At 38.3% G+C, this 26,393-nt stretch overlaps 5 protein-coding genes across 7 annotated transcripts in view; 3 read left to right on the top strand and 2 right to left on the bottom strand.

Annotated features, from left to right (window-relative positions):
• stat6 (signal transducer and activator of transcription 6, interleukin-4 induced) overlaps nucleotides 1–6,718 on the top strand; it is a 34,818-nt gene extending 28,100 nt beyond the window's left edge. The window contains exons 10-20 of the mRNA XM_023956571.2: nucleotides 111–198; nucleotides 280–402; nucleotides 967–1,059; nucleotides 1,764–1,967; nucleotides 2,035–2,129; nucleotides 2,218–2,351; nucleotides 3,144–3,293; nucleotides 3,435–3,495; nucleotides 4,824–4,904; nucleotides 5,058–5,108; nucleotides 5,210–6,718. Of these exons, the coding sequence (XP_023812339.1) occupies nucleotides 111–198; nucleotides 280–402; nucleotides 967–1,059; nucleotides 1,764–1,967; nucleotides 2,035–2,129; nucleotides 2,218–2,351; nucleotides 3,144–3,293; nucleotides 3,435–3,495; nucleotides 4,824–4,904; nucleotides 5,058–5,108; nucleotides 5,210–5,249 (1,120 nt within the window). The 3' untranslated portion in view covers nucleotides 5,250–6,718. The remainder of the gene's footprint in view (nucleotides 1–110; nucleotides 199–279; nucleotides 403–966; nucleotides 1,060–1,763; nucleotides 1,968–2,034; nucleotides 2,130–2,217; nucleotides 2,352–3,143; nucleotides 3,294–3,434; nucleotides 3,496–4,823; nucleotides 4,905–5,057; nucleotides 5,109–5,209) is intronic.
• Nucleotides 6,719–6,758: 40 nt separating this feature from the next.
• On the bottom strand, nucleotides 6,759–10,577 carry mipa (major intrinsic protein of lens fiber a). Its single transcript, XM_004085122.4, has 4 exons — nucleotides 9,872–10,577; nucleotides 9,448–9,612; nucleotides 9,260–9,340; nucleotides 6,759–9,166 (listed from the first exon to the last, which is right to left on the bottom strand). The coding sequence occupies exons 1-4, from the start codon at nucleotides 10,229–10,231 to the stop codon at nucleotides 8,981–8,983; spliced, it is 792 nt and encodes a 263-aa protein (XP_004085170.1). The 5' UTR covers nucleotides 10,232–10,577; the 3' UTR covers nucleotides 6,759–8,980.
• A 2,235-nt stretch (nucleotides 10,578–12,812) lies between these two features.
• ptges3a (prostaglandin E synthase 3a (cytosolic)) lies at nucleotides 12,813–16,747 on the bottom strand. Its single transcript, XM_004085123.5, has 8 exons — nucleotides 16,531–16,747; nucleotides 15,613–15,726; nucleotides 15,427–15,496; nucleotides 15,251–15,349; nucleotides 14,909–14,998; nucleotides 14,759–14,815; nucleotides 14,585–14,612; nucleotides 12,813–13,656 (listed from the first exon to the last, which is right to left on the bottom strand). Coding segments are annotated over exons 1-8 (480 nt in total). The 5' UTR covers nucleotides 16,533–16,747; the 3' UTR covers nucleotides 12,813–13,636.
• Nucleotides 16,748–18,388: 1,641 nt separating this feature from the next.
• Nucleotides 18,389–24,357, top strand: dtx3 (deltex E3 ubiquitin ligase 3). 2 transcript variants are annotated; one of them, XM_004085124.5, is made up of 5 exons: nucleotides 18,389–18,895; nucleotides 19,065–19,102; nucleotides 19,512–20,302; nucleotides 20,973–21,190; nucleotides 22,445–24,357. In XM_004085124.5, the coding sequence occupies exons 2-5, from the start codon at nucleotides 19,090–19,092 to the stop codon at nucleotides 22,518–22,520; spliced, it is 1,098 nt and encodes a 365-aa protein (XP_004085172.1). In that variant the 5' UTR covers nucleotides 18,389–18,895; nucleotides 19,065–19,089; the 3' UTR covers nucleotides 22,521–24,357. The 2 variants fall into 2 exon arrangements, with proteins under 2 accessions (XP_004085172.1, XP_020556163.1); XM_020700504.3 differs by having other exon boundaries at nucleotides 18,535–18,881.
• A 1,497-nt stretch (nucleotides 24,358–25,854) lies between these two features.
• Nucleotides 25,855–26,393, top strand: part of LOC111947655 (putative E3 ubiquitin-protein ligase DTX3) — a 4,420-nt gene continuing 3,881 nt past the window's right edge. Inside the window, exon 1 of one of the 2 annotated variants that reach the window (XM_023956573.2) lies at nucleotides 25,855–26,190. In XM_023956573.2, the coding sequence (XP_023812341.1) occupies nucleotides 25,891–26,190 (300 nt within the window). In that variant the 5' untranslated portion in view covers nucleotides 25,855–25,890. The remainder of the gene's footprint in view (nucleotides 26,191–26,393) is intronic. The other variant, XM_023956574.2, reaches the window with a different exon arrangement.

The raw sequence follows: 26,393 nt of genomic DNA, 5'->3' as shown, positions 1-26,393 counted from the left end.
GACCACCTTAGACAGAATGCGTCGGCAGTAAAGTTTCTGTATATATGCATAATGTGACTAACTGAAAACAAGGTTTTAAAAGAGAAAATAACAAAGCATGTTACCTGCAGTGACACTGTTGCAGAACTAATCAACAACCAGTCCATCCTGGAGAAACACCCAGGCAACAAAACAACATGTGCCACCTTTAGAAACATGGTAAGTGCTCTGTTGTCACTTCCAAACTTGACATTTCTTTTGACTACCTGTTAAATTTCACTTTAACCTTTGGTTCAACAGTCTGTCAGGAAAATAAAGCGAGCAGACAGAAAGGGATCTGAATCTGTGACAGAGGAGAAATTTGCAATCCTGTTCTCCACTGAGATCACCTACGTTGGCTGCGATACTTCATACCAGATACAGGTTTGGCTCCAAATGTGGTTTAGTCTCAAACTACATCCTGGCACTTAGTGGTAGGCCTGCACAATAAATTGCAAATGTATCGTCATCGCAAAATCAGCCTTTGCAATATATGCAAAAGATGGAATATAGCAAATGGTTACCTTAAATTTTTACACACATGCTTAGACAGAGAAACCATTATATATATATAAAAAAAAAGTAGAACTATACTTTCCTTAATTGTTGCTCATATTAGTCTTTGATTGCACATTGCAAATTTTTTCTCATATTGTGCAGCCCTGCCTAAATATGTTTTAAGGCTTCAAGTTTGTCATAGAGGACTATTGAAAACAGCAGCATATTAACAGTTGGTTGTAAATGATCAGAATAACAAAGTAATACGTAATTGTGTCTTTTAACACTTAAATAGTTAATTTATGCTTAATTGTGTTAATTGAGCATTATTTAACACTCATTAAGGGCCTCCTATTGTAAAGTGTTAACAATTATTTGCGTCATTGTTGTCTTTTAAAATTTCTTGTAATTTTGTTTAAAGACATCAACTTTTTGTATTTTTCACTGCAGATGATCTCTCTGCCAGTGGTCATCACTGTTCATGGCAGTCAAGATAGTAACGCTCTGGCCACCATTCTGTGGGACTGTGCATTTGCCAGACCGGTATGGTTTGATTTATTTTTTATTTACATGTTTTTTTATTTACACGTGAGGTCTCTTCCCTTTTTTGAGCACAGCAAGATTATTTTCACTTTATTTCTTTAATGTCTAGGAATTAAAATGGCCAGCCTAAATTTCAAATATGTCTGAAACCCTTCACAGCCATTGATTTCCTGTTTCATTGTAACAAAATAAAAAGTAAAATTTACAGAAACCATTTGATCTTTTAGGGCAAGTGTACTTCTTAATTCCTAGAACCCACAAAGAGAGCTCATTTGAGGAAATCATTAATTGCGGAGATTTATATAGGGAAGGCTAAAAACGCAATTTGTTCAGTTTTTTTTTTTTTACCTTGATTTTACGTCTTAGTTTATGTTCTTTGAGTGCATTTCATTTATTGTATTTTTTAAATTATTTTAATTAATTTTTAATCTTCATTTTTCTCCATTCCTTACAAAACTATTAACTTTAAATCTTTCCTTTTTTTTTTCTTTTACTACAGTTTTAGTTTTTGGATCGTCATCATTTATGCACAAATGTGTTCACATTTTCATGCTACCTTAAAATAATCCTCTTCATCTCAATTTTTTTTTTTTGTTGTAATTTAGTTTTATTTTTTCCTGTCTGTTTTTTTTTCAGTGTAGCTTTCAATCTTTCTATTGCTATTTAAATAAGCAAATGTAATGTTGTGACATTGTCATTTTTAGGACCGAGTGCCTTTTGCAGTGCCAGACTCCGTCTCCTGGAGAGAAATGTGCCAAACACTCAACTGTAAATTTACCTCAGAGGTCAACACACAGCACAATCTGGACAAGTTTAACCAGCACTTTCTGGCCCAGAAGATATTTGACAAACCGGATTTTAATGGAGACTTTAGTGAAATGATGGTTTCTTGGGCCCAGTTCAACAAGGTATGAAATATTTTCTCTGGCATAAACAAACTGTGAAAGTCAAAACTTATAGTCTATCCATTTATAGGAGGTTCTTCCTGGTAGATCATTCACTTTCTGGCAGTGGTTTGAAGGAGTGACTGAGCTGTCAAAGAAACATCTGAGGCCCTACTGGAGTGAAGGGTGGGAGTTAGTCCTTACTTTTTAAAAATAGAACTTGAATCTTGTGAGAGTCAATAAGAACTGTTTTCTATGATGTTTGTTTTTCTAGGCTGATATTTGGTTTCATTGGGAAGCACCATTTACACATGATACTTGCTGACCGCCCCAATGGAACATTCCTGCTTCGCTTCAGTGACTCTGAGATTGGAGGCATCACCATCGCTTATGTTTCTGCCTGTGAAAGTAAGGACTGAAAACTAGTTCTATGACTTTCTCCGCAGTCTGGGCTGTGCTGACCTAAAAATGTTTTACATATCAGATGTTTTAAAGATGTTTTAAAGAAAAGAAAACAAAACGTAATCACTTAAAAAAATATGTGAGAATGAAATGAATTGATAAGTTAGTCATCCAAAAAAATTACACCATCAAACTTTTTTGTTTAGCCTTGTTTAGCCTTTTAGTTTTAGAGTATTACCAATCCAATCGTTTTTAATCTACTTTATAGCATTCCCAGTGGTCTTTTATTTATGATTATGCTGTTTTTAGCCAAAATCTAAAAACCTGTGTCGTCTTCTAAGACAGTTTCTGCAGATCAGCAGTATTCATTAGAAATTGGCCTCTGAGTTGTGGTTCCATCATGAGAAAAATGTCACAACAACATATTTAAAAAACTGAACACACCATTTTCAGAGTGGATCTGTTTAAAGATCTGGTCTAAATCTTTTAGCTTTAAATTCAGCAATATATACAAAATATTCTAAATGTTTCAAGAACCTAAGAAATTCAATATTCTGAGGTCAAAAATACTTACACTTTGGAATTAAAGTCCAATTTCTAAGAAAAAGTATGAACTTCCCATTATCTTTTTTTCTTGTTCCTCCAACTGTTTTCTCTAGGACAGCCCTTTGAGAAGAAGAGAAAAAATAGAATCTCTTATGTCCATTACCACCTGTTTAGTGTTGAGGTCGTGTGAGGAATTTACAGCAGACCTCTTCCTGTTTTTTCATTTGATTTTCAATTTGTTTTTACTTCTAGCCGGTGGACAGAAAGTCCAAAATATCCAGCCTTTCAGCAAAAAGGATCTTGAGATCCGGAGCCTTGCTGACCGCATCAGGGACATCAATGAGATTTTATACCTGTACCCTAATGTAGGGAAGGATGAGGCTTTCGGAAAGTTCTACACAGGTGAGACCTTGCATGTAAGACATTATGTGTATATGATTTAGTTTGAAATTGTATTAATTGACACTAAATAGCTACATTTTACATTTATAATTTTCCCAAAAACTGTATGATTTAACTGTTTATTTGCATGTATTTCACCAGGGCCTCTTGTACCTCCTTCTGATGGCTACCTGCCTGCAACTCTTCATACTAAAGTTGGCTCGTAAGTAGCAATGTATAATATAAAAAATAAATTTTAAGTTCATCAATTAACAGTCACAACTTGCTAAATGTGTTGTGATGTGTGTGATATTGTCACGTGGGTCCAAAAAACTGTAAAATAATCTGTAATACCTTTTTTGATCAATTTTAAAGGATGAATTTAATTGTTTTAAAATTATCCAGTGAAGAGGGTGAACAACAGGCAGTTTACCAAGAATCGCCTTTTAGGTGAAGATTAGCCAGTGTCTCTGTTGCCTGACTTTGAATGAAGACCAAAAGAGCAGAGAATACAATTTGCAGTGATAGTTTGTGTAAGAGAGGTTTGTGATAAAACGCAGGCCACTGTGATAAACTGTGTCCAGACCAGGGAAAGCTGAAGAGTCAACGTTCATATAAGGAATGTCTCTATAGTCCATAAATTGTGAGGAAGGTGCACTGAACAAGCCTATTCCTCACACTCTGTGTTCAGACAAGATTTGTTTCTGTTATGCTGCATTCATACCAGACATGATTTGCGCATCAAATTCACGCCTTGACACCCCGGCCACAGAGCAACTACCAACATTTTTCTGGACTTCATTCATTTCCACATTATGGAAAACATGGATGATGTTGAGCGAGTAGTTTGGGTTGATATGTTTGAGGAGCTCTGCAGAGGCGCCGGCAAGCACGTGGCCATGTCTGGGTTCACTAGATCCTTCAAAGTCTCTACTGGTGCACCTCACTCCTGCTGGCCCTCCCGCGGGTACGGTTGTAACGGGCTCGATTGTTGGTGACCTGTCCAGTGTGTATCCCGCCTTTGCCCAACAGTAACTGGGACAGTCTCCAGCAACCCCACAGCCCCAGCGGGTTAAGAAAATGGATTGGCGTTCAGGATGGAAATCCTCTCCTTGAGCAGCCATATTAGATTAATTTTTCTACCCTTTGATCGAGTCACTGAAAATGTCACATACCCAAAGCTGAGTCCCTGATTTCGCTGCGCCACTGCCGAGGCCCAAATCACCCAGCAGGACCTCAGATCGCATCTGTACGTTGACTAAACATGGAAAATCTACGCTAATTGCGTCTGATGTGAATGCAGCATAATAGAAACCCAGGAGTGCCTTTCACTTTGTTAACAATAGTCAATGTGAGCGGTAAATGGCAGCTTTTCATCAACCCACACACCCAGATATTTACAGGTAGATCATTTTCAATTTCCACCCCTTCCAATGTGTGAATGTCAGCCTTCTGTGCATCATGTGGAAACCTGGAAAATATAATAAATTTGGTCTTTCTTTTTATCTCACTTAATTATTTCTATTTTTTCCACATTTTTATGTATTGCAGGGAAGCAACTGCTGCCCCTCCCCTTTTTCCGATTAATCCGGTTACTCCAATAATTACAGATCCTGAACCCATTCTTGACTTGTAAGTCTTGACTCTACCTTTTTTTCTGTCATTATTCAATGCTGTGAATTGTCAATTGGGAATTATTAAGCCCACATCTGGTCATTTGAACATGCTTTAGTTCATCTTAAAAGGTGTTTTTGGCAACAGTGTGATCCTTTTTGTTTCTTTTAGACCAGATTTGGACCCACTGTATCAAGATTTTGAGGAATTTGTGCTGAGCGTGTAAGTTTTTTTCTCTGAATATTTGTGCAAGAAAGTTAATTGTCATATTTGAAAGTTTAGTCCTGACCCTATGAATGTGATGAATGTGTTTTTTCTTCTAGCCCTCCAAATGGCGCTACAATGGATATGTTGGAAGACTAAACAGGAGGCTGATCTCCTCAAGTCTGGACTGTGGACAACTTACATCTAGAGCTTGATCTGTTTTAAAAAACACAAAAACAAAAAACAAGCTTTCTGGGTCTGAATACAGTAAGATGGTGCAACATGAATGCAGGAAATAATTTCAAAGACACCTTACTGTGCACTTATGATGTGGCCTTTGAAGACAAGGTCTTTAGACAACAGAGTGGGGACAATTTTAATCATTTTCTTTTAACTTGTATTCAGTTAAACAAATACAATACTGTACCGCATTCGGGAACGTCTTCTGCATACATGTTTTGTCTTCGTTGTTTCTGGGTAGTAAGGTACAGTTGTGTTTTCCTGGTACTTTTTTGATTTTAAAATTTTCCTTTCTACATAAAGAGCTTGTTGTATGTTCAGTCATACTTAAGTTCAGTCATGCCAGTCGACCAAAATTTAATGGTAAATTTGGTTTCTTCATTAATGTGGCATGTTGCAACCCTTGGGAACAAAGGGATTTTTGCATCACTTTTGTCTGGGGAAAAAAACACAACAGTGATGGACAGTTTTATTTCAGTAAGAAGCAAGTGTAGCACAGATGTTGGAATGGGTCAGAATAAAAACTCCTTTATTTTGTTTTATCATATTTTGTCTCTACGTGATTATCCTAGGTTTATTTTTTCCTGTTGTTTCTGTTGTATTCCTATAAGTAAAATGTCACTTGTTAAGGTTTTTATTTTCACTCTAATGATCTTTACCACAAACACAAACAAAAGACTGAAAAAGGATATGTGAAAGACAAAATTAGCTCAAAAATCAAGTCAGTGTACATGCTCAAAGCTTCATTCTTAGATGGGTGTACAGGGATATTATGCTATTTGTTATTAAGTGGAATAAATGTTCTTTACCTTTAGTTGACTTGATCATCTGCATCTGAATACATAAGAAAAGCAGATTTTTTTTTGTCATGTACAAAAAACAGTGGCTTTGCACCACCTACAGTGCTGTGCATGTTAACAGTGTCGCAGCTTGTGGAATGTTCTATATTGCATGCATGCTTTGTTTGGTTTTTGTCAGTTCATGATAAGTAACTGCTATGTTACTACAGTACCACAAAAAATGTAACAATTAACCGCGATGCAAAAAACAAAAAAATTCAGATTGGTTTATGGAAATGTTAGTTTTTGGGTTGTGAATATAAAATCCACTCTTATCCAGGTTGTGGTGCACTTTATACACATTTTAAACAACCAAAAAATGAAATCTAATCAGCACAATTTTTTTATTTCTGTAAATGATCCAGCTAGTCATATGATATGTTAAATTGGTCAGTGCACTTCATGCACATTGATGTGTAAACCCCTTATATCTTTAAAGTGACTGTAAAATGTTTTGGAGCATCTGTGAGGTGCATGAAGGCATATAAATGTGACTGGCATTACTTACATAATCCTTTCAGCAATCTATTAAACCTGTCAGGCAAGACATTCTCATGGATTGCATCATATACTACCCTTTTACATCCAGTTAATAAATATCCACAGTCAAAATTTTATTTTGAAAACAAGTACATCAAAAGCTTTTCAAAAACATTTTAAAATCCAAATCTGAGGAAGTCACACTGAAAGATGCAGAGATAAAAGAATGAGAATCAGCTTATAATTCTGGTTTATAAACCGCCTCTGTGGAGATTAAAAAAAGTAACCGTTTTTTTGTTTGCCTTAATATGGTTATTCCAACAGAAGGGAAATGTTCCTTCATAACAGCACAACAAGGCTGCCTAAAGGACAGCAAAAGGAAGAGATGGAGCTTAAAGTTACATTTTGGATATGTAGACTGATGGGGAAAGACCTCCTCACAAGAGTAAACGCTCCAAGGAATTTAGCCACCAAACCCTGACCTCAAATCTTGAAGCTGGAAATGTTTTGCATTGAAAATCATCTTTGACCTTAAAGCAACAACTCGGGGAAAAAAATGCATCAGCTGTTAGCTAATGCCAGGAAGAAGCCAACACACCTTTTGCACTCTTTTATTTTTAACCTCGAGTTGAAGTAAAGAGACTCTTCAGTCATGTCAAACAACACAATCCAGCGAGGAAACATTGTTTCTTTAAACAGCTTTTTTTCCATGTCAGGCACGCAGAAAGAAAAGCAAACCAGCTATTACACACCTGTACATGAACTTGCTGCTCTAAAGCTTTGATGGAAAAAAAAGAAAAGTTGGAATTTTTTCAAAATCACAATCTAACAAAAATACTTGAAAAGTTATCAAAATATGGATATAAACTACAGATTCCCACTTATAACAGATGTTTGGGTGCAATGATACAACTTTCAACAATGACAATGGAATACTGAACTCAGAATAGATCTGATGTGTGTTTGTTTTCTAATTTCAAATATTAATATCTAATTAATATTATTTAGCCCTACTAGAGAATCCTTTACTCTTCATATTGCAAGGCAAGAGCCCATTTAGTCTTTTTTTAATGTGAAAAGCAAAGATGAAATCTCCAACCCTTTTACTTGTACACGCAGCAGCAGGTTGTGTGATTACCGGCAAGCAGCTTTTGCTGGAAGATTTCAGTAGGAGGGTACAAAAGAAGGACAAACTGAACAGAGACGGTGAACGCAATGACAAGAAGGGGAGTTACTTTTGAGTTATGTAAAGATCGCAACAGAAAAAGAGACAAATTCAGCACAAGTGGTCATTAAGAGCCCAAATCCAGAGGAGAGATTTCCATCCCATTTTGTCACCTTATTGCATTTATGAAAAAAACTAAACTACACTCTGAAAGAAGCCAAGCAGTAGTGCGTTCAAAACTGGTATGAAGGGATCTTCTTGACCTGGTATTAGTATGACGGCTAAAATTCTTTCTATAAGAAACAAAAGTGGGCTTATTTCAAACATAAAAACTTTTTTTTCTTTCTTTTTTGCATTGAGCTTTTACATGTCCAGTGAGGTTAAGAACACATGAGAATATTTTACTAAAGAAGCTTGCAAAATAACTAAAACAAAAAGTAAAAAAAAAAAGATTGTGGCAATGCAATGATTAAATTTAAAAATCATCAATAAAATAAAATAAAAAGTATTCAGTCACCCAGCCGCGCAGACATGCAGGCACACTCAGCTGCTCTCACTCTCCATCAAACGCGCATGCATGCTCACTTAAACCTAAAGAAAAAGATACAAGCTAAATGAATCCCTGTAAAATACAAAACCGACACACGAAATTTACCCAAAGGTCATGAAACACAAAGTTGGAGAGATCACACGGGATCAAAATGGAAAAGCATGCAGAAGTCCACTGTTCTAATGTAGCTTCACTCCCAGCAGACTACAAAATAGAAGAAAAAAAACATAAAGAGAAAGATAAAGGGAAGGAGCGATGGGAGGATTGGCCCCGTCCTGTACAGTTTTAGCCACCTGGTCAGCCTGGAGTGATCGACTCCCTACGTCAGAGTTCCCAGCATGCATTCCTCAGTGGCAAGTTTCTTCAACCTCATCCTCCATTTACAGGTTGAGAGGAGACTGTGTAACGAGGAATTTAAAGAAAGATGGGCATCCCATTACTGCAGGTCCAGAAAAAAGTAGAAGAGCAAAGATGATTGAGATCTGTGTTAGTGTGAGGAATGGGAGGAAGGTATGTGTGTGAAAACTGTGTAAGGCACGAGGATGGGCGAAGAACTGAGGGTGCAGAAGGAGAGATGATGGGTGCAGGATGGGGTGTCAGAAAACCTCCTGTGGGCTTATAGAGCCTGTGTTTTCAGCTCAATGGGCTCTCCTCTGGTTTCCTGCTGGCCCTCAGGCTCTGCGGGTTGGGCACCCTTCAGGGTGGCGAGTCTCTCAGCGAGGCCACGCATGCGTGGGAACAGCAAAAAGTCATACAGCAGGGCCCCTATAGCAGCACCAATCATTGGTCCCACCCAGTATACCTGAAGAAGATAGGGGGCAGTGACATGTTTACTCCATGACAACAGTTTATTGATGATTTCTGCTTATATTTAGTGTAAAATAGCAGATCTTACCCAGTGGTTAACAAAATTCCTAATCAGAACAGCAGGGGCAAAAGACCTCGCCGGGTTCATTCCAGCTCCAGTATAGTACATCTGAGTAGTAGAATGAGGACATTTTTGGGAAAAGGCAAAAAGAATTGATGACAACTGCACATAAAACAAGAATAGCTCCAAATTTCTGCACTTTGATTGTCTCTTACCCCAAGAAGATGCCCTATAAGTACAGAGAAGCCAATTGCCAGAGCTGCTGAGCCGAGGCGCCCATTGCGCCTCTCATCTGTCACAGCAAAGACGCAGACAACCAGCTGGAGCGTCAGAAAAATCTCTATTGTTGTAGCCATGCCCAGGCTGACACCTGGCTGCAGCTGGGATGAAAAAGAGAAATCAGAGGGAAAAGGGGGAGCTCGTAAATTCACAGACTTGGATCGGAGAGTTGAAATGCTGTTTTTCCAGCAGCGTTTTCATTCTGCTTTTCAGAGTTTATTCACTGCCTCTCCCACCATATTTATATAAATTACTTAACTTATTGGCAACTAACTTTACAAAGACACTAAGTTGCACAGACATTAATACAAGACAATTGTAAGATTCTAATATTGGATAGATTAAGTTAATCTGTCTTACTGTGTTCAGTGCCAGGTTTCCCCTCATGTTGTTCGGCGTGACTCCGTACAGCACAGCGGCACCAGCCAGTGCACCGAGACACTGGGCCACAATGTAGAAGAAAGCACGGAAAAGGGACATCTGCGATCCGATCAGATAGGCAAAGGTCACGGCTGGGTTGATGTGTCCTCCGCTGATGTGACCGATGGACTGGATGAAGGTGGCGGCTGCCAGCCCAAAGCAAAAGGCGACATGAAGAACGTTATGGGGCCCTGTGGTCCAGCGGAGAGCTGCCCCCAGCCCAAAGAATACAAAGAACATGGTGCCGTAGAACTCCGCAAACACTGCCCGCCAGAAGGACATTGACCTGAACTCCCACATTGCGGCACAAGGTCAAAAGTTACTTCTACAAAATGGAGGGTAAAAAGAAAATGGACAGAAAAAAGAAGGTAGCAACTACAAGGAGGAGGCGTTTCCCCACCAAATAACTTTTTCTACAAAGCAAATAACATAAAATCAACTCAAACAATTTGTCTAAAGCTTAATGTTAAAACATAAAGCTGCTCAACAAGCCTAAAACTCTGTGATTTCTGTCATAGAAAGCTCCTGCGTGGAGCAGAACGCCAGTCTCTGTGCATCTATGTGTCAGCCACGCTGGTTTTTCAGTCAAGGAACATGAATAAACAAATGTTTAGCATGTCCTGCAGACATTCAGCCTCTTTATCAGAGCAGAGGGGGCTCAAAGGCCTTTTTATAACACCCCAGAACCACTATGGTGCCACAGAGCCCAGGGGTGGGGTCAGTGCACAATGCATCAAATCAAAACAAAGTAATTTAACCCTTCTCCTGCCTTCACCTCTCTCTGTGTTTAAAAGAGTATTAAATAAAGACAAATGTGCTGTGGAAGCAAAAAAGCAACAGAATTGTGAGATAAACCTTCAAATTGTTCCTTTGGTCCACTCGAAAAGAGCAACAGTGAAAAAGCAAAACAAAAATTATGGATAGAGACATTAGCTTTAGTTGCATTTTCCTCCGTAGTATTGTTTAAATATATTTTGAAAAATATTTTTTCCTTTAATTCTTGTTGAATTTCTGTGGGGAGATGTAACAGGTTAGGGAACTGAGAATCTTGTTTAGTCATCAAAAGGAAACAGGTCTGAAAATGAAACTTCCCCTTTTAGACAGTTCTATGTTTCCTTCTGTTGAGGAGAAAAAAAACTGTAGCATGTGGTTGACAGATCGTGTGCAGATTAAAGTGAGACACAACAAACTTTCCCACAGATACCAATGACGCCAAAACACTCCCGTTTGTCCTATTCCATCGATTGTGATTCATAATTAGCATTTTCCTAAATCAAACCCCCTGATCTTTAAAGCTCTTCTATCTGAGCTACTCCTCTTGTGCTTAGGTTGTGACAAACAGGGAGTACAGGATAGATACTGTACATTCTGGGTGGGTTTGGAGGCTTGGCAGGAATAATGCAGTGGAAAGCCCACGGTTACAGAGGAAGATGGGAGAGCAGGCCTGGCATTGAGCAACGGCACTGGAGCATCATGCTGACAGGAGCAGCCACAGGGATTGCCACAGCTCTCTGAAAGGTTTATGCTGAGCTCACCAGCTTTGGTCTTTTCATGCACTGAAACAAAAGCGATGGCGGTTACTGTTTCTGTTAGTTTCTATGATCTGTGAACTTGCTGTCAATGTTGAATCTGTCATTTCCCTTTTTTTTTATCTGGCAGGATCAACATCTATTTTTTTGCTTCATGCAAAAAAAAAAAAAAAAAAGAAAAAAAAAAGGTCAGGAGTGCTAAAGTGAAAGCAAAAGTTAAAGAAAAACAAGATCTGTAATTTACAAAAGGTTTTAACCTTTTTTATCTAACTTATTTATCTCTTTAAAAGTAAATTTCTGGAGACAAAACTTTACTGACAAAACTAACTTTATTGATGTGATTTGAACACTATTAGTTCGGCCGTTGGTGCGTCTCTATTGTGACGAGCATTATGCCGTCCTCGTGACTTCAAAAGCCATCTATTGTACATATAAGCCTACAATTTAGTTTGACAGAGATGGGTGTTAAAAAGCTGCTTGCTTCGGGTTTTCCTGCTATCTAAATCCAGACTGCTGACACATTCATAACATGCAGGCTCTAAGCATCTCCCCGTGGATTAGATGTTCTTGCACATGCTGAAAACATGCACTGCAGAACACAAGGGGGTACAAGACTTCCTATTGAAGTAGAAATGTTTTACTGAGAAAATGGGTAAAGTTTTCACTGTTTTTTTTTTTTTCATTTTTTCATTTTGGCAATTTTACACCAATAATTTATCAATTTAGGAACAATTTATTTTGGCAATTCTGGATGTCTAAGTGTACAGAACTAAATTCTGGCTAAAAACTCTTAATAACTTCAAATGTGCATTAAAATGCAAAATGAATGTGCTAATTTAGTTCATCTTTTGTGACTAGCTTTGACACCCGATCTCATAACCGTGAAGACGATGCAGAGTTGTGATGCTCATTACACAAGAGGTTTCAATTAAAGCGGCCATTATGTGAAAATGTTGCATGTTCTGAGTTCGATTACAGAGGTTGCATGAATCAAAGGGGAATTTCAGGGTTTTATTTCCCTTTTATGCTCCCTGTGAAAGCATAGAAGAAATGAGACGCTTCTGAAAAACCCTACACTGACAAGAAGCCCTCAGATCAGCAGAGATCCAGACATTTCACATCATTTCCATGTCAGACCTAATATCCTTCAGCACAACTTTACTAAAGTCTATTAATAAAAAGCTTCAAAATGTTTTAAAACATGACAGATTACAAAGCCTGCACTCTACGCAGACCTCAGGCATTGTCAAAGTTACCAGCTTCTCAACTTGAACTTAAAATGCAGTTCTGTTAAAAAGTTCAGATTCAAAGAAAGAATTTGAATTTTGAGATGAAAAAGAACAAACTAGAAGTTTCTTTAATGGTAAAGTTTATTAGAAATCTGTTCTCAGTCTCACTGCAAACAACAGAAGTGTTTCCGACACTTTGAATCAAACACACAAGCATCCACAGCATAAATCTGGTGACAAACATTTATTAGCCGTATGGGTACGCCTTGATATTTTCTACAAGTTCTCACTTTTATTAGGAATAAGGAAAGTCTTTATCGAATCCATTGTGTTGTAATTTGAATTGTGGTTGCCGGGGTGAGGAGGGAATATGCCAAAAAAGAATGTACTGCCAAAACCAAACAGGTTAATTTGACAAGAATACTTATTACTGAAAATGAAGTTAATTACTATCTGATGTTCAGGATACACCAAAAAGTTTGCTGAAAGAAAAATTGTCCCCTTTAAATTAAAACAAGTGCAGTATACAAAAACAAACATTTAGGGATGGAATTTAGGGATCTAAAAACATTTTTTTTGGAAAAAAGGTCATTGAGTGTGGTTTTCTTTTTCATTAGAAATCACAACATTTATTACATCACCTGACATTGAAAAAGCAAACAAAAACAGTGAGGTGTAAGACATCAGCACATCCCAGTAAAGTCATTCGAGTCAAGGAACAATAACATTTTCATTTGAACATAACCGTCCATGCAGAACAAACAGCAGAGCACAGCGTTGTATGTTTCTATGGATGTCTGTGCAAGTCTGTATCCAATAGTCACTCTCCGTTACTCCCTTGAGGTGTTTCACTTTGGAACTGCGTGGAGAAATTCTTCAAAGTGGCTACAAGTCAGGTCTACACTCCCCAACAAATTCACTTGCGCTGAGATCACCTCCATGTTTGTCTATTCAAGGTCTGGCATTTCTAGGAGAGAAACCAAAGACAATAAATGCATCAGGTAGAATAGCAAAAGATTGATATGTATATCTGAAAGCTTAAACAATATGATTCAAGTATTCAAATGTAAGGCCCTGAATCATTTTTGCAGGCATATCAACCCATGTTTATTTCAAGAAACGGTACTGTCGACCTGTGAAACATTTTACAATGATAACCAACAAAACAGTGACCATTAAAACCCCATTTTCTGGTATGGTTTTAGAGTTAGTGTGTTATTGTAAATACTATTCAATTTGTAATATTACACAACAGAATAAGGGCAAATATTGCCTCTTTTATCAGACAATTGGCAATAACTTGTTCATTTTTTTAAATAAAGCTTTGCATGATTTATAAATAGCAAAGAAAATTAAAAGAAGTACGATAAAGACAATACTTGTCACTGGCATTATTTTTATTAGTTTTCGGTTTGTGCCAATCATATAAAGGCAGAACCTGGTAGAGTAAATTTAACTGCATGACGCATTTTCCCTAAAGCTGTTTTGACAAACGCTTCTAGTTTATCTACTATGATCAAGTTTTTCCAACTGCTACAGATGTAAACCATGTCTAACATTCAGTCTTTCATTATTACACAGGATTTTAGATCAATTTACCTTTAATAAAGAGTTTCGAATCACTTTTTTAGCACTGTGCATTATAATGTTCAGATTAGAAGTTATACTAAAGGAGAAAAAGCAAGCGTCTTTTAGCCAAAGATAGAACTTCTGGTAGTTATGGCAAGTGAACTACTAGTTTTGGGGCAACCATAACTTTCCCTTAAATGTTATACTTGAACAATTATAATTTTTAAGTAATCTCTTATTGCACTTCTTGTAACGTTAAAACTTTTGCCACTTCAGCAAGTGACTACATGATTTAAAAATAAAGTTACTTTTAATGCTTTACTTACTTTCATCATCACTGTCTGCTGAATCATGCTGAAAGACAAAAACAAAACAAAAAACCCAACAGTTTTTAAACAACACAAAAGGTCAAAGTTTGCCTGATCCAAGACAAAACCAAATACCAAAATTAACCCAATGCTGAATTTAACAGAGGAACTGATTGATCTTCAAAGGGATACCTCTTCCTCTGCTCCATCTAAATCAGGTAGATCATCCCCACCCATGGTGTTCATCATCTGGGAAAAAAAACCCACAAAAGTACATGGTTTTGTTAAACACAATATATCTGCACATAATTTATAATACTATTAAAACATCAATACACTTACATCTGAGAATTTGTCAAAACTTGACAAATCTTCATCCGAGTCCTCTTCCCAGTCTTTCCAGTTAATGAAATCCACACTTAGCCAGTTGCACTTGAAAAAGCAAAAAAACAGTTTATTTAAAATATAATTCCACCTCTAAACCTGACAACTCTAATGTAATTTATGGTACAAATATTGTCTTTAGTTGACCATTTGGTCAGTCTTCTTACAATGCAATAATATGACCCATAAAACGACTCAAAACTTATTGTTTTCCGATTTAAAAACAGATGTTACTGTTTAGTTGGTCAGATTTAAAATGCCTATGGACAGACATGAGGGTTTCTTAAAATTTTAGCTTACTTTTGCTTTGTCTTTGGTGAGCCTTGGCCATGACTTCCCAACCTCTTCTTTTCGTAGACAACACAACACAGATCTATCGGTGCGTCTGTATTTGGATTCCTGTGTGTTAAAAATAATTTAATGACAGTTTAGATCAGAACCAACAGAAAAATATCACCTGCAGGAGACAAACTGACCTCTGGAACAATCACTCCGAAAAGCTCCACTGTATTTTGATGTGTGATATTATCGGTTCCACTAGTACAGCTACAGAATAGGAAGACAAAAGGTCACAATTACAGCAACCAGTTATCATTATGGGCATTCGGCTAAAGGCTTTTCTTACAATATCTGTAGGAAACAAGGTCAGGAGAAAAACTTACCTAAAATCAACTTTAGTCTTGGCAAATTTTACTTGCACATCTTTACTGTCTTCCACACAGAACTCTACAAACACAGAGTCTCGTCTGTCATACCATTTAGCAGCTGCATGATGCCTGGAAACAAGATGTACAATGATTTATGAATCCTAACAACATAACTAGGTTCACATAGAGGATTTCAATATTATGATTCAAAATACGGTATTAGAAAGTTGCAGCACATGAACAAAATTGACAGAGTCTGGTGCAAAAGCCAGCCCAAAAGACAATTAAAAGTCCAAATATTTCCTCTATTTTTTTTTTAAAGAGTGTACACCTATGCACTCTGCATCATCATTTATTTAAATACTAGGTCTTCAAACTGTGGAACTTTTAAGTCACAATCAAAGAACGTACTAAGGCGATTTACCTGCTACTTTTGTATCGGTTATGCATAACTGAATAACTTAAAGAGAAAAAATATTTGACGGATGAAACAGATATACATTAATGGCTTTATAATAAACATAAGAAAATGAACCAGAACGACCATAATGTGAGACGAATTAATCTTATCACACTAGCGAGGCGAGCAGGACACCATGCCTTACAATGCTAACTTTATCCTACTAGTCATGTTGGTTAATATTAGCTTAGCGGCTAACAATTACTACGCTAATTTTAAAACGGAAACAAAGGGGGTTACTTTAAAGAAATAAAGGCTGCCATTCATGCAAAATAAAAAAATAAAACAAGTGTGGGGATTTGAACTACACACGCTGTCTTTTAGGTTAACCTTTCACTAAAGTAGCTGAACTGAGGCTAACTCGTGTGCTAGCTTACTTCGCTCATGTTAGCTAGTTGGTATATCCCACTTCAAGACTTGACGCGTATTAACTACCGATTTAACAAGCCAAACACACTGAAATCAAAACTTACATTTTCACCGTTTAGGTAATTGGTCTCACTCGTCGTAACCCAAAATAAATTACTGTGTTAACTATTAATAAAGCCCGGCAAAAATGGTAACTGAGACTTAACTCAGGGTTAACCACATAAGCGCTGGTATTTCTCCAAACATCGCGTGTTTTCCACACTTCCTTGTGACGTTACACGTCGCCCTCCTGGCTGGTACGTGGGTACAGTGGATGATTCTAGAATGCGAACGTTCCCAGTGCTTTTAACTGAACAGCGCCCCCATTAGTGCCATTCTATAACTACAGCCAAATGTATAATCGATAATTATTCAAAGACAAGCAATCTGAACAGCTGAAATGTGATTTTAATCGAAAACAAATAAATAAATAAATAAAATTAGATTGCTTTAGATTTATGGAAGTATGAAGTTTTGATATCGTGATGTTTTTGTAATTTACCATGTTGATTTATGTTTTTGAATGCTATTTTTTCATTAGTAATTTGTTGTGTGAAATTTGACTTTGTTTTAATTTGACATGTATGTAAAGTGATCAAGAATACTACAGGAATAAATAGAGAACCATATTTGTAAAATGATGTGTGAAATGTGAAAATGTTTTATAGTTGCAGTTTTTATTTTGAGATTTTCCCATTGTAACCGGGTGTGCTGCTTTAGTTGCTCAGGAATTCTGGATATGTACTAGAAAAGCGCTTTAGGAATTTAGTGACAATTTAGAACAAAGTTTTTATTTATTGAGAAGCAAAGAAGAATCACAGTTCCTGGGATATTTTGTGGAGAAATAATGACAGGACATGTCAGATTAAAAAAAAAAAAGGACCACCGATGCTCACCATATATTCTTATTTTGCATTAAGATTGGAGATCTCTCCAAGTTAATAAAAACATATTTGCTCCATGCATATAAAGATTAAAAGCTCTGATGTCTGTATTTTTTGCATCACTACATCTTTGAGTTCTGTTCAAGGAAATTTACTTTATCCATGTTAAAATCAGCAGTTTACATTATTTGAATATTCATTAGACAAAAACAAAGGTTGAAGAATAATTGTTTATTTGACACATGAACTTTACCTTCAGTAAACCACAAACGTAATTTTATTTCTTAAACAACTTAGGGGACACATACTAGGCCACATCCCACATTTAATTAAAACATTAAAAGATTTTTTCCCAAATCGTCTTTTTCTTAAATTTTTTCCCGAATTATATTTTCTGTGACTTTGAACAAAAACGGCATGAAACATATTTACACATACAGCCATGTTTGTTTGCATGGCAGTGGGTGAGGTACGGTGTCTCAGAGAAGCCAAAACAGTCCAGGCCCAGCCTGCTCACCTTGCAGATGTTTGGTAAGAACTGCAGAGATATCCTCTGTCATCTATCAGCAAATTCATCAGCAGTTTTTCTGTCCTCCAACTATAAGATTACAGGACCCAATTGAAGGTCAAATAACTCAAATATTTAAGCTTTACTTATGTTGACACTGAAATCTGAAGATGAGCACTTACAGTAATAGCTTATAACAAAATAAAAATCCTTCCTCAAATTACAAAATACAGGAGATACAGCGTTCAGCTGACACAACATTTATAATGTTATAATAAAGGGCACACTTGATATGAATTAAAATGAATGATTATTTAAAGGGGAATAATGGGCATGTCTAAGTTTTAGGCTTTTTTAGACTGAACTTTATTGTCTTTTCATTTTTTAAATTGAACTTTATTACCTATAATTAGAAACTAAAACCTTTATGAGCTCATAAAAGACCAATGATGTCATCAAATGAGAATTGTTCCCACATAATCATGAATAACAAACGAGTGGGTTTTCCCTGGATGGGGAGTAGGATCCCGCGTGCCACTTTGGTGTTCCAAACTGTCAAAAGCGTGACTCACACCTGCACGCCAACCAACTCAGTGACGAACTTCCTGCTCACCTTTTCTCCCAACAAACTGCAATGCACTGATGACAAAACGCCAACCGTATTTATCTGACAGTTTGAAGTCGCTTTTTTTTTTGCTAGAGTGGTCGAGCCCGATAAGAAACTACAAATGCGTGTTTACTGTGGATGACGCCTACAGCCCGAGGACGCACGAGGAAGGCGAAGGGGCGAAGTAAGGAGGCGGCGGCGGCGGCGGGTGGCGTTTTTCCACAGCGCTGATGAAAGACACACACCGGCCGTCCACCGGGAACACGCTCGGGTGTCATGCCTTGACCACGACAGATTAATGTTCCACCATTAAACTGCAGAAGGCAGCAGCACGTCAGAGACGAAGGCCTCCGCGGATGGAGCGCGGTGCTCTTTAATCCGTCCTCAAACCTCCCTGACAGGCGAGCAACAACACGGGTGAGGTGTCGGAGGTAATCATTAAAAGGAGCTGCCCTACTTTTATTGTCCATTCAAAGCTAATGTTTCGAAATCGTCAAATTCCCCTCCTGTCGTTGCGGAGGCTGCGTGTGTAAACATAACATCAGCTGTGTTCTCCTTTTTCTTCTTCTTTACTTTTTTCCCTTTCCTCTTCTTCAACAGGACGCTTGAATTAGAGGAAGAATTTATGGGATCACAAGGTAACGTTTGCGCTCGAAAACACGTCTTCAGTGTGTTTGTTTGCTGCTGTCACTGCTTGGATGTCTGTGAGGTTATTTTCTTTTGTTTACATCCAGGAAATGTCTCCACAGCTAGCAGCCGTTTGCTGTGCGTTTCTTAGCTGGCCACAGAAATGTCCTTTATTTAGTCAGCTGTTGGGTTTCTAATCACACCTGGGGGGTTAAGAAGAAGAAGAAGAGGAAAAGGGGCTAAAACGAGGAAAGCTAGTGGTGTTAGCATTTCCTCTGTGACAGGAGGAACTCAGTTCTTCTGTTAAAAGGAGCTAGCATCACCTTCATAATGCATATCAAGGACTACAAAGGGCTGAGCATTATGGGATGGATTTACTGTCATGCCTTAACACTGTTCCAACTTTGTTGTTTTCTTCAGTTTCCTCTGATGAGATGAGTGTGCGTGCTGGCCAGGGCAGTGATGAGGTGCTCGTTTCTCAGGCGGTGTGGGATTACCTGGCTGCAGCTGGGCGGCCCTGGCTCATTGACTTCCAGCACAGGCAGGGGATGAGCGCCGGGATCATTAGGCGGGGGGAGAGGGGTGGCTGTTGTGCTGTCCGGCTCCAGCCAGTTGAAGGCTTCAGGAATGCCGGAGTGATGGGCGGACCGGTCTCCAGCGACACCCGAAAAGCTTTTATTGACTTATGCCGCTGTGCCCGTAAAGAGATGTGCAAACAGGATGGGGGATCCAAGAGGAAGAGGGGCATGCTGCCATGTGGGGTGGAACAGAACGGAGAGGGGAACCTGCTGCAGCCCCCTCCCCTGCAACCCAGACGCTCCCAGAGACAGCAGCAGAGGTTCAGGAAGCCTGCTGATGAGGAGGCGTTTGCCATGCTCCATGAGGCAGCCCAAAGGAAGGACCTGGGCTCCAGCTTAGCTTCCCAGAGTGAGGCTGAGGATGGGAACACTTGTTCAATCTGCATGGGGGACATAGTGGAAAAGACCACTCTGGAGAAATGTGGCCATTCTTTCTGTCGCTTTTGTCTGGACCAAGCCTTCAAGGTGAAGAAAGCGTGCCCTGTCTGTCGACTTGTGTACGGCCAACTGGTCGGGAACCAGCCTGCCAATGGTTCAATGATTGTAGAGCGGGATCCTGACCTGGAGCTTCCTGGCCATGAAGGCTACGGGTGTATCTGCATCATTTACAGCTTCCCTCCTGGCCTGCAGTCAGTGAGTAGAATGAGAGCACAGTTCAGACTTCCAGTGAAATGCTTTTTAATATTCCCCCTCAAGTAGAAAGAATTATGTTTTGTTTTAAATCTGAATGAGTATTTTTCACAGAGGCTTTGTAAGGATTTTCAAAGAAATCAAGTTCTAATCTTGAACATTCAATCCACAGTGTTGCCATTAACTGCTCCTGGAATGCATGTCTACCTCATACCACCTTAAAAAAAGTTAATTGATAATATCTGGAATTATCTTACATTTTAGCAACTCTTCCTGTGCACTTTCTTCATATTGACTGTGTTAAGAAAACCTGAGTGACATTAAGTACCATAAGAATTTTCTATAAGAGCTATGTGCTGTTAGTTTTTTGGAAGTTTACATAAATCAGTAAGAGGCGGAGTTACCCCAAACCTCTTTTGCCGTCTATTTAAAAAAAAACAAAAAAAACAAAAAACGAGTGCTGATTCAGTTGAAGTTAAAATTGAATAGAATGAAACTTTACTGATCCCACAAGGGGGAAATTACCGAAGTTTGATCCCTTCGTGATTTTGCAAACAATTGGTAGTTCCCTTTTTTGTGGTGTTGGGAAGTAATTTTAGAAAAAGTATGAGGGGTTTCCCCCCCCAAAAAATGCCCAGACAACACTTTGACCTTCTTTAAAATTTCTTAACAGATAGAGCATCCCAATCCGGGTGTTCGATACCCCGGAACAGACCGGGTCGCTTACCTCCCTGACAGCCCTGAGGGGAACCGTGTGCTGGGCCTGCTGCGGCGGGCCTTCGAACAGCGCCTTATCTTTACCATCGGTACCTCTCTGACTACAGGCATGCAGAATGTTATTACTTGGAATGACATCCATCACAAGACCTCAATATGGGGCGGACCACGCTGGTAAGTAAAACTTTATCCTTGGAGGTACACTGCTAGTATTCATCCCATTCATATGTGTGTGTGTGTATGCAGGTTCAGGGTTGTCCTACTTTTTCTTTTAGAGGGGAGGTAGGTGGAAGTAAGGTACGTGAAAGAGGAATTGAAAAAAAGAATCCCTAAGAATGAGTGGGAAAGTAAAAAATGAATTGTTGAATGATGTTTTCAGTTTTGTTCAGGTAGTTCAATCAATCAATCAATCAAGGCTCTTGCGGGGGGGGGGGGGGGGGGGGGGGATGCCCCTTCCCAGTGCGTAGAGCCGACCAAAAAAACAAGGGTCTTCCAAGCTTTCCGGTCTTGTGCCAGAAGCTCAGTATCCTTCATAGCAACCCCATAAGGTTTAACATCCCCTGCAATAACATCCGTCCACCGAGTACGGGGTTTGCCTCGAGGTCGTTTCCAGCCCGCAGCTCCTGGGTTAAACTCAAAGATGGCCCGCGTCGGATGGTAAGAGGTAAAACGGAGAAGATGGCCGAACCATCTGATGCGGCGTTGTGCAACAAGGCAAGAGGCTTGGGGCTGGCAAGTTTGAGCTCTTAAGGCTTTGTTAGAGACATGTTGGGGCCACTTGATGTTCAGGTAGTTAGAACCTTTTTATTGTTTATTTTGCTTATGTTGGCATTGCAGTGGATTATTTTTCACATTTGGAATGTTTTCACATTTAAACCAATGATGCTTCATTTTTATACATTCTAAGATACAAACATATTTAGTCTCATAAATTATGTATCAACCAGGCGCTTGAGAGGTAACCTGAGAGCTAATTAGCTTTAGGGCTAAAAATAAAAAGCTGTTCCTGTAGATTAGAAATGAACTCCTCTCAAAAGGAAAAGAATTATGGTAGCTGCGTCAAAACTAACAGATGTGTGAAGCCACATTTACACTGCAGTGCGCACTTAAATGACCACTTTCAGTTCAGCGTTCCCTTTGATTCACGGAAGTGCCAACCGTTTGAAAAGTGATGCTGGAGGAAAAGGTTTGTGCCTGGATAGAATTATATGACACCAAGTCATTTAGATATCAGAATAGAGCCCTGAAAGAAAAAGCCTGGAGCGAGAGTGACGAGATTTCCACCAGGTCGACTCTTTCAAGTATCGGGAAAGTCAATAGTGTGAACACTAAGGGCTAATCGCGCGTTTAAGAATGGGCGTCACATGCCCGGTGTGAACGTGTAAAAGAAATGTCTAATCTTTGCCCTCTTTTTCTGTCTCTTCGCAGTTTTGGTTACCCAGACCCCACTTACTTGGTGCGAGTGACAGAGGAGCTGCGAGAGAAAGGGATCACAGCCGACTAACTGTCTAAAAATGTCAGATCTTCCAGGACTTTGTCAGCCTTTGGGATTGTCCTCGTTCTTAGGACAGAACTCGGATTCATGTTGTGCTCTGTGACTTCCCGCCACCTGACAGATGGCTGAAGACAAAGACCTTATCAAACAGGTGTTCAATGCTGCAGCAGAGCTCATATTTACCCCATTACTTGTTCTTCTGTTTTTCATCTTTCTACAGCGCTGCATGTTTAAGAATTTCCTTTGAGTGCACTAGTTTGTTTTTTCATGAAACTCCTCAAAGGTGTCGTCATTGGCCTGGAATTTAATGCTCTTTATTTTAGGAGCTTATGGCATGTTGAAATTCATAGTACTTTCTTTATATATTATTTTGGTAGACTAACTATTAGTGTGATAAGAGCTAAAATGCTGTCATTGTTTATTTCCTGCTCCTAATTTTAAATCATGAAAGCACACAGTCTTTGTTGCATCGTGCAGTAACTTTTGGTCTTAATTATGTTTTAAGGGTCATTACCCGTTTTAAGGATTGGTTCTGATTCATGTGGCAGAGTAGCACTGCTCTTATAACCAGAATTCTGTCTGAATTCTTGTGATTCTCAGAACATTTTTTTGAAGTTGTTGCAATCTAAAGCACTCACAGGCACTTTGGTAAGGTGGTTTCTTTCTCTGAGAAGCAGGAGGAGTCGTCCCTGCTTCCCCCTGTTGTGTGTGTGTGTGTGTGTGTGAATGGTGTTTGAAGCAGTCAGGTCCGTGCAGCCTCAGCCACGCCTGGCTACAAGTTGATGTCAGTCCCTAAAAACTATTACTTTGTGTGTTTCTGCTTTTACTGAAACAGGAGGAATGTTAAATGTGCAGCACCTTTGAGCATGCTTTAGCACTGGGTGGTGTCCTTTCACCCCTGCCGTTGTTTCACGATGTCTCCCAGGCGTTGCATACCATTACCTCACTCGTTACTAACATGCTCCTTTGATTATCAGATTTATGACGATGTCAACTAAGAAGGGCATATATACACTTGAACCAAATCAAAGGCACAAAGGCTCTTTAAATAGCTATGCTTTGGTCCTTGTCAAACTGGGAGACTTGCCTATTCCTGTTCTAAATGAGATACTTGTTGGAAACGTAATTATCCAAAAACTATAATTAACTAAAAATATACATTTGGACAAAAATGAAAGAATTGAATTAGTTTTTAAGCTCAGTGACTGGTCTCATTTTGTTGTGCCTTTAAAATGTCCATTTTTGGTTTAAAAAATAAAAGATTTAAAAAGGGATGATTTGATGAATGGTAACCTTTTTGGATGTATTTTTATGAACAGCAGTATGTTCTTGCTGCACTGTATTTGTTTTATTCATGAACAGACTACTTGGTTTGTGAGTGTGTACAATGTTTTGATCAACGTGCTTCACCCTCCTAATAATTTCTACCTTCCAAATAAAAAAATAAAATAAAAAGAGTAAAAATTTAAACATACATATATATGATAGAGCTTTGCAAAGTCCTTTAGCCTTCTTGGTTAATTTCTCAATGTGTTCAGTTATCATTACCATACATCAAATATTGTTATTGTTAATTTGGTCCTGTTGTGATTTAGTCTAGGGACCAACTTGGTTTTGTTTTTGGGACACGGGATTGTAGTCCACTAAAGCTACTGTGCAAACGTTTCTATGCATTACACGAGGGAGGATGAGCCAGGACAGTGAGTATTTGGAGGGAGTCCACATTTTATTTTGATTGTCAAAGACAGCCGAGTTTTGCTTTTCTATTTGTGCTGATCTTACTTTGTTGAAATTCAGAATATTGTGCTTTACATTTTAATACTTGAATAAAAGTTTTTGTTTTGGCTTGTGTTGGATGTTCAATAATGGGCCTAAATAAATAAGATGTGCATGCAGCAGCATTGCAGAACAAGGTCATGTTGTGAGTGGCTCTCAGCAACCATAGCAACCAGTAAGGAAAGGATTCTGGTATTAATCCTCTTGGGTAGAAGGCTAAAATATGAAATTATATTAAAAAAAAGATCAATCTAAAATTGGATTTCACTTGCAGCAAAACAACGCGTCTTATTTGGAAAGAGATTTACAATGATTTCTTTCAGTTGACTATAAATTCATAACTTTGCATTTTCTCATTTTTTTTCATTAAAATATTTAAATTCTGCAGGAGTTAGCCATATTATATTTTGCCTCTATAAGAGGGTTTGCTATATTCATAAACCCACATTTGTATTGTGGAACAATTTATTGTTAAGAGGTTTGATGTTATTTAAGAAATAGAAATTCTATGGGCTTTAGGTTTGGAACGATTATTACAGTTGCACAACTGCACCACACATGACTATAATATTGGGGTTAGTGTGGGTTTCATGTCTTGAACATCATTTTAGGAGCTGCCACATTTTTGAATTGACCTCAGACTTTGGAGTGAAGCCTCCATGGCTTGGTCTCAAATTCTAACCACACCCCCTTATGCCACTTGTTCTTATCGATTATTAATTGAAGTTTCTATAAATGAGGAAAGGTATGAATGACTTAATTTCCAAGGATATGTAATACAGGTTAATGCAATGTATTGAATTTATTCTTTGTAATAATATCACCTTAGCAAAAGCAATCTATTTAAGTGTACTACAAGTATACTTAGTCTGTACTAAAAGTGAGGCAGGATACTTGAAGTCTACTTTTTAAATACTATTTATAAACCTAAAATGTCTGAATTTATTCTGAAGAAGTATACATTTAGTATACTTCTTACACTACATGTAAATGTACATACTATACTTGCTATTCTTTTACTTATGTTTAAGTATACTTAAGAAAATACAACTGAGGTGAACGTAATGGTATTAATATCAAGGATGAGCCTTGCAATCCCTCAGCAAAAAGTATTTTATTTAAGTGTATGACAACTTTACTTATTCTACACTCAAAGTGAGGCATTATACTTGGAGTCTACTTTTTACATAACAATCTATGTATTGTAAACATAAAATGTTCCAATTTAGTTTGAAGAACTATTCACTTGTGTATTTCCTACACTGTATACACAGTATATATACTTGCTATACTTGTACTCAAGTTTACTTACTAAACTAAACTTCAAGTGTACTACTTTTTTGCTATGGAAGCTTTGTTTTCTTAATTTTTGTTAATGAACAATGATTTCATTTCAATTATATTTTTTTTGTGTTTAGTAAAAAAAAAAAAAAAATTAATAAAAAACAACTTTGAATCCTGTGTCTGACATCACCTGGTTGATGTTTGACCAATGAAGTATGTCTGTTAGTCATCCATGATCTGTTCTTTGGGTCGCCTTGACCAATGAACATTCATCTTTCAAAGGCGCGTGCCTGAAGACTCACCGTGACGTCAGAAAATAATGGACGACACGCAGAGCCGTGAGGGTGATGCTGAGAGTATCAGAGACTGCTCCATCTGCTTGGACCTAATTCGAAAGAAGAAAACGCTGAAGTGTCATCATTCTTTCTGCGCTGAGTGCATTGACTCCGTATTTAGAATCAAACCCGCATGTCCGATATGTAACACCTTTCATGGAGTTTACATTGGGACCCAGCCGCACGGCACTATGACGGTGACTCAGAGCTGGAAGAGGCTGCCGGGCTTCGACCACTGCCAGTCTTACGTCATTAAGTACGATTTCCCAGCAGGAATTCAAGGGGTGAGAGCATGCTAGAATGTCCGTGGATGCAACTTCCTTATTTACACACAAATCAGCTTTTGACACATTTCCGCTGTTTCAAACTTCTCACTCGTCCACTAGAGAGCAGCATTGTCTTTTTTTAAATGTATTTACGGACTTTAAATCACCGTGACTGTAAAGGGATGTGAGGAAGTATATTAAAATGGCCGCTTGGAATATGT

Source organism: Oryzias latipes, chromosome 7 (assembly GCF_053564925.1).
Source record: "Oryzias latipes strain Hd-rR chromosome 7, Olatipes_Hd-rR_3.1".
NCBI classification, from domain to species: domain Eukaryota; kingdom Metazoa; phylum Chordata; class Actinopteri; order Beloniformes; family Adrianichthyidae; genus Oryzias; species Oryzias latipes.
The sequence above is the reverse complement of the archived record's forward strand: the minus strand, read 5'-3'. Positions and strand labels throughout refer to the sequence as shown.

What these genes read in the sequence shown, in the direction of transcription:
- mipa (XM_004085122.4), bottom strand. Translation starts at nt 10,231, where the DNA reads ATGTGGGAGTTCAGGTCAATGTCCTTCTGGCGGGCAGTGTTTGCGGAG. An exon ending in GAAACCTGGCACTGAACACA is followed by an intron (nt 9,613 to 9,871) that starts GTAAGACAGATT and finishes TTTTCATCCCAG; the next exon opens with CTGCAGCCAGGTGTCAGCCT. An exon ending in TTATAGGGCATCTTCTTGGG is followed by an intron (nt 9,341 to 9,447) that starts GTAAGAGACAAT and finishes TCTACTACTCAG; the next exon opens with ATGTACTATACTGGAGCTGG.
- ptges3a (XM_004085123.5), bottom strand. An exon ending in TCGGAGTGATTGTTCCAGAG is followed by an intron (nt 15,350 to 15,426) that starts GTCAGTTTGTCT and finishes TTTAACACACAG; the next exon opens with GAATCCAAATACAGACGCAC. An exon ending in AGCAGACAGTGATGATGAAA is followed by an intron (nt 13,657 to 14,584) that starts GTAAGTAAAGCA and finishes TTTCTCTCCTAG; the next exon opens with AAATGCCAGACCTTGAATAG.
- dtx3 (XM_004085124.5), top strand. An exon ending in TCCCTCCTGGCCTGCAGTCA is followed by an intron (nt 20,303 to 20,972) that starts GTGAGTAGAATG and finishes ATTTCTTAACAG; the next exon opens with ATAGAGCATCCCAATCCGGG. An exon ending in ATATGGGGCGGACCACGCTG is followed by an intron (nt 21,191 to 22,444) that starts GTAAGTAAAACT and finishes GTCTCTTCGCAG; the next exon opens with TTTTGGTTACCCAGACCCCA.